Raw genomic sequence first — 10,689 nt, forward strand, 5'->3', positions numbered from 1 at the left:
CTAGAACCTTCTGTTTGAAGTCACTTACTTTTATTTGTATTATTACCAGTAAGAGTTTTTAGCAATGAACGTAGACGTGATGGTAATTTTACCGTTCTCCTGGCTGTGTGACCCCTCAGAACTGGGAGGAAGACACAGGGTGAAACCAATGTCTTGCAAATAAGTAGAGTGACATACGATGCCTCTGGCAGGATTCTCTCCAGAGCTTGCTTTTAAAATAAACACTTTCCCTCTTTTCCTGCAGCACTGCTTTAAAGTTTAGACCTTTCCCTGGCGTTTCTAGCTGCGTATACACAGATGGATAGATTCGGCGGGCTGAGGTGGAGTCCTGAGGTCAGTGGTCCACCACAAAGCCACGTAGCCAGGGAGTGAAAGGTCAGCTTTGCCGCCGTACAACACCGAGCATATCATGTGTAACTTCCTCTTCCTCTCTGGTATGTGCGCGCTTGCCAGTCTCCAGGCACTCGAATAAAGGTGAAGGTGTCACGAGCTCTGCTAGCAAGTCATTTCATCTCATGAGTGCCTCGGTGTCCCATTCACCAGTGAAAAGTGTAATAGTTCCCTGCCTCATAGGGTCGGGGAAGATCATTTTTATCATGTCTGTGAAGTATTCCCTAACTAAGGAGATGAGAGCTATAAAGATTTGGAAGCGAAGGGGTACAATAAAAGTGTTATGTGGGCCCAGAAGCATCGTCGTTGCGGAAGAGTAAAAGTACTTTTACATCTTTTGGTGTGTTCTTTTTACAGATGGGTTGGGGTGATTTGGGAGCTTTCGGAGAGCCTTCTAAGGAAACTCCTAACTTAGACCAGATGGCTTCTGAAGGGATGCTTTTCCTGGATTTTTATACTGCCAACCCCCTCTGTTCTCCATGTAAGTAAACTTGAGTTTTAAACTAGCGTGTAAGCATGCCACCTTCTGAGGAGACTGGGACGTTTGCCAGCTTCTGACACGAACTAGCAACTAAACCAGTGATTACCCTCGGGGCAGAGTTTCGATTTGGTGCTTTGATCTTGCGTTGTGTTCCCTTTTTATTTACGTTTTGATTGGAAAACCTACAATCTTCCCTTCATACAAAGCAGTGTTTTAGTGATGAAATCAATCTAGCTAAGGCATTTTTTTAAAACATTCTGCTTTAGTATTCTAGCCTCAGTCGTTGCATTTTTAAAATCTTTATTATTTTGGGATAAACAGACAAAGCAGTCTCTAAGTTGTTCCTGAACATAGTTTGCCTCATTCCATTGGCTTTGGTGAAACTTTCATGCAAGGAATGGCAGCAGGTTGTGTCCTGCTTTTGACCCTGGTGCCTTGCAAGATTTTTGGGGAAGGGAGAAGAGGAAAAAGAAACATTTGGGTCTGGGAGACACAGATATATTTGTCCTTGTTGTGTTTTTTTTCCTGGGATGTTTTGGTTTTTTTCCCTTTCTTTTTTTCTTCAAGCCTGGTTGGCAGCCAAAAACTTCAACAGAAGTGAGGAACAAGGGCTTTTTTATTGAGCTTTCATTTCAGATACAATGTGTCAGTCTGCTGATGATGGTCCTTGCTCAGTAAAGGCATTTAAAATATGCTGAAGTCTTCCCAGGTCCAGCGGTGGTACTGCATATGCTTAAATTTAAACATCTGTTTAAATGTCTCTTGCAGTCAGGACCTGACTTTTATTGTCCAAGCCAGACATTTTCTTCACTGTCATGTTACCTTTGTTTAAGAAAGCTTGAAGACTTAGCCTTAAGCACATAACCAGTCTGTGTTACGATTTCCTCTTATATATGTCAGGTATTCCTAGAATTACTGAGATAGAAGGGCTGCTACATTGACTATTGGAAATAATTACTCTTCAGCAGTGGATAATTTAATAGAGAGGCCAAATTTCAGTCGGGTTTCTCCTGCAATAACTCAAACGGTGTCATATCAGAACCCGGCTACCTCCGTGGCTCACTGGAGAGGGGAGTTGCTGCTTGTTCTAATGTGAGAGAGCTGTGGCCGAAGGGCACTGATATGCTTCAGTCAGTGCACTGTCCTTGGCCTTAATATGATAATATCAAGCAGAGAATGTATGCAAAATAAAACATTTTCTGTTGTTATTTGCAGCAAGGGCAGCACTGTTGACGGGCCGTCTCCCAGTGAGGAATGGTTTTTACACCACGAATGCACATGCCAGAAACGGTATGGGTTTCATTCCTGATTCGCCTTCCTCTCTTCATTTCCCTCTGTGCTTTGTAGGAAGTTCTGCTTTAAACAAAGGCTTGGCTCGGTGATCTTCCCTTATGGATCTTCCAGAGTGGCACAAAAAGATTACCATGTTCACTGCTGCTAATAAGTGTGAAATTTATTACTTCCTCCTCATCAAGCAGAAAACCTCCTCAAATGAAGAGACGTAAACAAGGCTGGTTGATCCATTTGCTTCTGCTGGCTGAGAAGTGTTTCCTCCGGGCAGTCTAATTGGTGTCTGGTGAAAGAAAGTCACGTGGAGTATATGTTAACACCCAGAGAGAGTAAAGAACAAGCTGCTCACAATTTGATTCAGCAGCCACTTTTCTAACCCTTTCAGCCCTGGCAGTTTTGTAGCACTGTTGTGCCCATGGTGCTTGCAGGGAAGATTACCAGTTCATAACCAGTTCTGTAACACCCCTGGGTTGATTTCGGTTCCTGTCAGTGGTTCCAGCGTGACAGACACCACCAGAGACTGTGCATGCTTGGGCAAGAATCTGCAACTATGTGCTGATTCACACTGTGTCAGCAAGCGTGCTTGGCTACCTCCATCCTAGCTAAAGTCACACCTTAGATTCTCAGGGACCGGAGAACTGTGGGAGATTCATAATTTCCTTCAGCTCTTGCAGTCTGAGCAAGTTTGTTGATCTTTTGATTTAGGAAAAAAATGCCTTCATTTTTAGGAAATATAAAGCAAGTTTGCAAGAGTAAAGGCAGCTCCAGTGCTCCTAAAGCACTTGCTTTCTTTATGAAGACCCCCTGCTTTCAGGGGTCTTGCCTTGATTATATGATGGCAGCTCCCTTTGTTTACTGGCCGTGGTGTGCGACTGGTGGTGAGCTCCCTTTCATCTCCATGAATCAACTTATTCCCTTCATCTCGTGACCCGGCAGGACTTCCAAAGAGTCATAGTGCTGGGACTTCAAACTAATTGCTATTTAGACTAGGCTAGGGACCTACAACAATAGTCTGGTCCAACTGCCTGACCACTTTAGGGCTGACAAATTTAAAGCGTGTTACTAAGGGCATTGCCCAAATGCCTCCTAAGCACTGACAGGCTTGGGGCACCAACTACATCTCTAGGAAGCCTGTTTGCAGGGTGTGACCATCCTCTTTGTAAAGAAATGCTTCCTAATGACCAGTCTAAACCTCCCCTGGTGCAGCATTGAGCCATTCCCACGTGTTTATGCTCCAGTAACGGTGCTTCTAATGATGGGTAGCCATGAGCTGTTTGCTGTAGTACTTGTAAGACTAGGAAAAATTTGTTTGTTTGTTTTATGCAGCATACACACCACAGGATATAGTAGGAGGAATCCCAGATTCTGAATTACTGCTTCCGGAATTGCTGAAGAAAGCTGGCTACGTCAATAAGATCATTGGCAAATGGTAAACTTATATGAAGATCTCTTGCTTTGAGGTTTCAGTATGCTTGTATACGTCTGGGGAAGAAGCAGCAGAAAAAAGCTAAGTGCAGGGGAAAAAAACCCACCCTGTTTTGAAGCTCGGATGTCTGAGTTTTGAAATCTGTGGTGGATCTTCCCCCTGCTGTGTTCAGTTTCTGAACTGAGTGTTATCATGACGAGTACGTACATACAGAGAGTTGAAGGGGGTTTTATGTGTGTATATCTGTATCTCCCAGAATGGTTTGGGTTGGAAGGGACCTTAAAGATCACCTAGTTCCACCCCCCCTGCCATGGGCAGGAATGTTTGCAGCCAGATCAGGTACAAACCCTTTCCCTCTTTATGCTTTCATCCATGTATCACTCAATCAAAAAACCACCAAGATGTTCGGTTGGAACTTGCTGTCAGCACTTCCGTGCTTTTTACCTTTGGGCCCTGCTGTATGTTGGGATTTTTTTGTTAATAGTTAAAACTGTGACAGCTGCTTTTTTGGGGTGTGTAGAACTAGAGATGCTGACATCTCCAGAGCTGAAGATTGCTCATCAGGTTTAGAAGGTCAGGGTGGATAAGCACAGACTTGATCAAGGGAGTTGATACCAGGCGTTTTCAAAGACCGAGCGGGCTGGTCCAATGCTCTGTGAATATTGTCCTTTGACTTCATGGCTTTTCATGGAAGCACAGGATAATCTTTGTAGAGGCTACAGAAGAACTTGTGAAAAAACCCAATGTTCTGCAATGTCTGCAAAGAATTGGAAGCGAAAATCCCAAAAGGTGTTTGGATCAAACCAGCACGGTGGAATTACCAGTGTAATGGTTGAAAACGGTGCATTTATAACATTCAGATTTCAGATGTGCTTGTGGGCTGTAATGAAATCCCATGGGGCCTGGGGATCTCTGAACAGTTGATTCACAGTTTGGAACGGTGCTGCAGTAAATAAATGCATAAATAGCAACTTCAAAACTACACGGACACCAGAAGAGTACTGCTTGGTTAACGGAGTAATTGTTAATGAAGAGACTTCAGACAGGAGTAGTGTCAGGGGGATACTGTTTAGGAAAGTAATAGGATACACTTTATTTAGCAGTTTCGTTAACAAGTTGGAGAAGAATGAGGCTGAACTGTGGTCAGAGTCACCGGTGCTGCTGAAATTGGAAAGCGAGCAAGCTAACCTAAGACAGTGAATTATTTATTACCACGAATCCAAACAGCAGAGTGGCTGTGAAGAATCGGATCAGTGGGCTGAATGCAATAAGATGCAGTTCACTGCTAATAAATGTAAATTCATACACCCAGGGAAAAGAAATAAACAACGCAAATACAGATTGGTTCCAGGCAGTTATTTGGAAAACAGCAAATCTGGAAGGACCTGCAGCTGTTAGCAAGAAGCAGATTAAATATGAACGTGCAGTGCGCTATCGCTGTGCCCTCAAGAGCTGTTATCCTGGGCAGGACTAGGGAATGATACCCTACAGTAGCAGTCTCCATCATTTGTGCACATCACCTGCTTCCTAAAAAGGTGTCAAGACGTGCAAAGTGCGGTAGTTAAATTGGCGTCTCATCCCAGCCACGCGTAGAGTTTTAGGGCTTTGAGAGATTTTTAAGTTTTCCAGAAGAAGATTCTTATATCCTTCCAACATCCCTTTTAAAAACTTCTCAGGGTGTCCTGTGACAGTAAGTTCCATGGTTTAGTTATGTGTTTGCAAGTCATTTTCCATGATCGTTTTAGAATTTTTTGCATTTCATTGAATATCTCTGGGTTTTGTCTTGTGAGAGGGAGCGAATGATCTGCATCTCAGTAATTAGTTGATACCTTTTTCAAGTCTCTTCCTCTGTGAGTTCTCTTAGGTCTTCCTTAGAACAAAACATTTTTTCATGTCCCCTGTTGCAGAAACAGCCAGGAATAGCCTTGTATTATCGTGTAGATGAGTGAGGAAGGGGTAGAACCCTGCAGGTCAGACTTGCAGGTTTACTTACATCACCAAATACGGTCACAGCTGAAATTATGATTATTTTCTGTTAAAAGGCTTTTTGGAATAGCTCAGAATAGCACTGTGGATCATTTTACTTCAGGTAATGCATTTTATGACCCTGATTTGTTCAGAAAGTGTGTAGGGGGTGATGACACAAAATGGACAGGTTGCAGATGCGGGCTTGTGAGTGGAAGCTGGAATGATTAAATAAGCATTAAACTACAAAGATCTCCTTTAGGGACTGGGAGAGGATGGGAATTCTGTATATTCAAGATAGTATAAATGAAGAGAATGGAGAATTTGCAGTATAGGAGTTGGAGATTAGAGAGGAGCTTCCTCTTGAAGTTAAGGATGGAGAATTTTCAAGCAGCATAGTGGAATGGAGCTGTCATCAGGAGTAGCTGAACGTGGTTTATGTGAACATAAAGAACTCCTCCTCATTTACATTCAGGTCTCTCTGTACCATTTTGGCAGCGTGAGCACTCCATAAAGGGAATGCAGCTATAATGGTACGTTTCATGAGCTTTACTTTGTGTTTTTACAGCTTAGTGGCATAAAAGTGACTCGTCATAGATCAGAATCCTGAAGTAAAACCTTACGTGCATCTTTGCAGTGGCTTTGGGCAGTGTAGTCCGTCAGTACAGATGGCAGGAGAGAAGACACCAGTGGAAGGAAATAGTGGAAAACAAAGATTGGACAGGGGACTGAAACGGGATATATGTAAGCACTGGAGTGGGTCCGCATGGACGTGCTTGCAGCAAGTACGAGAAAGATCAAGACAATGCTCTGCAGTCATTTATTTGATTAAAACGCTTGAAGTTTTTCTTCTCAGGCAAAGTTTGTTTTCTTGCATGCCATTCTGATGAGATTATTATTTGCTTCTTTGCAGCAGAATTTTAACTCATCTGTTTCTTCGGTTCCTAGGCATCTGGGTCACAGGCCCCAGTTCCACCCCCTGAAACATGGCTTTGATGAATGGTTTGGATCCCCCAACTGCCATTTTGGACCTTTTGATAACAGAGCGCTCCCCAATATCCCTGTGTATAGGGACTGGGAAATGATTGGCAGGTAATTCAGCTACTTGCCTGGTGATGTTATTTTCTTTGCTTTCCCAGCTGACAGTAGAGTGCTGGAAGATGGGTGCTAGCGTAGTAAACCTCAGAGTTATGGAGCCGGTAGGATGAGGAGTAAATGCTTTTGTGAAGTGTGTAAGAAAACAGATAACATGGAACGGTCCTTCTCTTCTATGGTTGTCCACCTTCCTAAGCTGAAGACTGTGTCCAGGTTTTTAATAGGCATTGGCTTAACTTCCATTAACAAATCTTGTCTCTTTTCTAAACCCATTTGGATTTCTGGACTCTGCAATGCCCTGTGCCAGGATCTCATCTCTTGCTGTGCCCTCGTACTTTTGAACAGGACTTTCCCTCTAGTCTGGGGATAGGCAATATCCAGCCTTACAAGGCCTGGGTAGTGTTTTCCTTTGGAGTGAAGACAAAATTAAGGGAAAACCTTGTGGGAAAACGCATAAAGGCAGGCAGAAACAGGCAGGTCTGGATTAACTGTCCAGGTGTATGCGAATCCATCTAGGGGAGGAAGCTTCTTCCTGGGAGAAGAAGAGGTTTTGAAGGCAATGCTGCCAGCGAGGGGCACTTGAGCACTGTTGCCTGGGCAGTGCCTGCTGTTTCTCAGTTGTGATTGTGGCACTCTGACTTCTCCAGTTAAAGCCGAGACAATACAGACCACCTACAGTATCCGCGCCCCTCAAAGACTCAGCTGGGTAGTTGACTGCTAAACTTCATTCTAAACTCCTAAACTGCATTTTGTAGGAATCCTTTCTTCCTCATCTCTACCTTACCACCTAAATTTAAAGCTGAAGCTCTTTAAATATGGGGCTGGATGTTTGATTCTGAGTATTGACAAAGGTCTGAGTACCAAGGCCAGCCTGCAAGCTGCACGTGGACCGTCTAGGGATGTGACTGCTGTAGAATGCCTCGCTCCCAGAGATGTTTGCTTATCCTGTCGTGCCCTAAAGGCTTCCTGTGATGATTTCACTCCAGTACTTCTCTTGGAAGCTGGTTCCATTCTGTACTGAAAGACCTCTTTATTCCTTCTGTTCCTGTTTGTAATAACCTTTTGTCTGTTTGCGTAACACCATTCTATGCTCCAAGCCTGCAGCCTCTGCCATTCTTGTCCATGCGCTTCTGTGCCTGGTATCATCTTATTTCACTTGCTGTTATTCTCCTGAGGACTGCCCTCCACCCTTTTTTTGTTTAATTGGTGTCTCAAGATACTTCTAACGTAACATGTTCAAAGCAGCCCAAGTCCTGATTTCAGGATTGCTCTATTTCACTGAAAGTTGTGTACTTCTGCAAATTTTACTCGCACAGCAAACAGCTCTCTATTGAAGGAGTAGTGGCATAAGATCTTTAAGTATGCTACCCCTGTTCTAGTAGCTTAATAGTGCAAATTTGGTGGCTCAGATTTGTCCAAATCTTGCAGTCATTAATTAGGATCTTGCCGTTTCACTGCTTTCTCCCAGAAGAAAAAAATATAGTGAGGTTCTTTTTAATATCTGAAGAGAATTTACTGGGTAGCAACAGTGACCTGCTTGTGTAGTAAATGAGGCAGGGGGACTGGGGGGAGAGGAAAGCCTTTTTATGTTGTATATTCCTTAGGATTGACTATTTTTCTCTCTGATTCATTTTATCTTAAGATATTATGAAGATTTCAAAATTGATCTGAAGACAGGTGAATCCAACTTGACTCAGATCTATCTGCAGGTACTGTCTATTTTTAAATACCGGTTTCTAAGCTGCAGTGACATTATGCTTCTTTTTTTGGAGAGATTTAGATGGCAGACGATGATTCCGTTAATTTTTATTGTTGTTTACAGGAAGCTCTCGATTTTATTAGCAAGCAGCAGGCCAGCCGTCAGCCATTCTTTTTATACTGGGCAATTGATGCTACCCACGCTCCTGTTTATGCCTCCGAACGTTTCCTGGGCACTAGTCAGAGGGGACTGTAAGTCTTGGTTTTGTGGGTATTGGTTTTGTTGTGGCTTGTTTAATTAATACCTCATGCTGCAGAAGCAGAAGCCCCAAGCAGTGTTTATTAGATCCAAGTAGATAGACCATTTCTCAAAAGTGTGTGTGCTGAAATGCATTAGTTAGCGAGGACTTTGCTTGGATTGTTCTTTAATAATTTTGCTATCATCTGAAATTAAGATCATGTGACTAAAATGGGGGAGAAGGGGGAGTTTGAGCTCCTTTGCCAGTTGTGTGAGTAATGAAGTGCTGTATGTGGCACGGATGATTTTTTGGAAGGCTTTTGTATGATTAGTGCCTGTTTTAAAAGCCTATAAATCAGACCAGCAAGTAGAAAAGCATGCATGAAAAGCACAATTTACAGGAGGCAAAGACCTCTGTAGATATTGTGAGCCTTGCTTCAGAGAATGCAGTTTCAAACCACCACCCATAAGCAAAACTATGTTATTAGCTTCAAGACTACAGCAAAGTGGCTTTGCCTGTATTTGAGAACTTTATAGCTAAATTTGTATCAGTTGCTGGTCTCTGTCCAAGAGTGACTCACGTCTGAACAAACTCTGACTCTTAATACCCAAGACACGTCTCCAGGTAGGAGACACGGGTTTTGCAGTGACAGCAGAAAACATTTATTATGGTACCTGGTGCATAAGAAAAGGATTTCTGCGTCACAAGTGTAAGTTCCATCCACTAAAAGCATTGTGCATTATGTGTGCTGCTCTTCCTCTTTCGCTGCTTTCAATGTTTTGCATCTACTTCTGCCTCAGATATGGGGATGCTGTGCGAGAAATTGATGATAGCATTGGAAAAATCCTAAACCACCTTCAGAAGCTGGGTATCAGTGAGAACACCTTTGTGTTTTTCACCTCTGATAATGGGGCTGCTCTCATTTCAGCTCCTAAACAAGGTGAGTCTCAGCTGAACAAAACCTGGGCTGGGGTTGTGAAATTCAGGCTTAAATCTTCAAGCCTGGGCAGGGAAGAGACCTGTACCTGGGGTTTTCCTTTATGCAGTTAGGAGAAGGCTCAAAATGCGGTGCATTTACGTTTCCAATTAGCTTATGTTCACTACTCCTGGTCACTGCTGGAGGAGGTGTCCTTGTCTAAATGGCCGTTTGGGCTCACCCGGTGTGGCTGTTCACCTGTGTGCATTTCCACTCCGTGCTCCACCGTCGGGGGGCGAATATTTTTTAATTTATTTAGGAGCAGACATAATAACTTAGCAGGTTGTTTACTCTCCATCTGCCAATTGCGTATTTGAGCTTTCTGAGTAATTACAGAGAGTTCAAGAGTCCCTCATTTAGCTCTCATGAAAAATAACAAGAAGAAAAACTATTTTTGTTACTTCACAAGTTTTCCTTTGTCTAAACGATTGTTTCTCTCAAACAGAGTCTTTGCAAATTGATTTTATAACCCACTATCTTCTGTTTGGAGGCAGGCTGTCTCGTGGTTATTGGACCACAGAGCAGGGAGTATCCTGAGTTCTGATTTCAGCTGAACCACCGTGTTTGACTTTGTGTGACCTGGAATCAGTCACGAGACCACCCTGTTTGTTCCTCAGCAAGCTTCCCTGCAAGACTGGGTTAAAAACCCAGACATTCCTGCAAACTACTTGCTGTCTCTGAAAGTGAACGTTCAGGGAACACATGATTATTTTTTTCTCACTTTTATATCTGCATCTAATACTGCTCTGGTACTTTAAAAGGATTATTATAATTATATTATTATAATATTAGTTACAAACAGTAGTTAACATCTTTAAAAGGAGGGAAAATGGCAGTGAAGTATTTTCTGGTTTTTTTTTTCCTTTGGTTGATAGCAAGTGGTGTTTAACTTTCACTTTTTCCCTGTGTTGAACAGACACTCCTAAAATTTCATCACAAACAGATATTTAAAAAAAAACCACAACACACAAACCAACAACAAAAAAAGCCCAAACAACTCTGGACATGTTATTTGAAGAAGCATTCGTACAGAAATGAAAATTCATTTAAAACTAGCCTAAAAATTTCCTAGTTGACAGTGTCTCTCTGACATATGATACTGGCTTACAGTGGGTTTTATGGCGGGGGT

At 42.7% G+C, this 10,689-nt stretch overlaps 1 protein-coding gene across 1 annotated transcript in view; it reads left to right on the forward strand.

Moving 5' to 3' along the window:
* The first annotated feature begins 747 nt into the window (after positions 1-747).
* GALNS (galactosamine (N-acetyl)-6-sulfatase) overlaps positions 748-10,689 on the forward strand; it is a 41,871-nt gene continuing 31,929 nt past the window's right edge. Inside the window, exons 1-8 of the mRNA XM_010157590.1 lie at positions 748-871; positions 2,087-2,161; positions 3,488-3,590; positions 6,501-6,644; positions 8,290-8,356; positions 8,470-8,597; positions 9,385-9,534; positions 10,671-10,689. The exon at positions 10,671-10,689 is cut by the window's right edge and continues 111 nt beyond it. Coding sequence (XP_010155892.1) covers positions 748-871; positions 2,087-2,161; positions 3,488-3,590; positions 6,501-6,644; positions 8,290-8,356; positions 8,470-8,597; positions 9,385-9,534; positions 10,671-10,689 — 810 coding nt within the window. The remainder of the gene's footprint in view (positions 872-2,086; positions 2,162-3,487; positions 3,591-6,500; positions 6,645-8,289; positions 8,357-8,469; positions 8,598-9,384; positions 9,535-10,670) is intronic.

The sequence above is a fragment of the Eurypyga helias genome, unplaced genomic scaffold, assembly GCF_000690775.1.
Source record: "Eurypyga helias isolate BGI_N326 unplaced genomic scaffold, ASM69077v1 scaffold22778, whole genome shotgun sequence".
NCBI classification, from domain to species: domain Eukaryota; kingdom Metazoa; phylum Chordata; class Aves; order Eurypygiformes; family Eurypygidae; genus Eurypyga; species Eurypyga helias.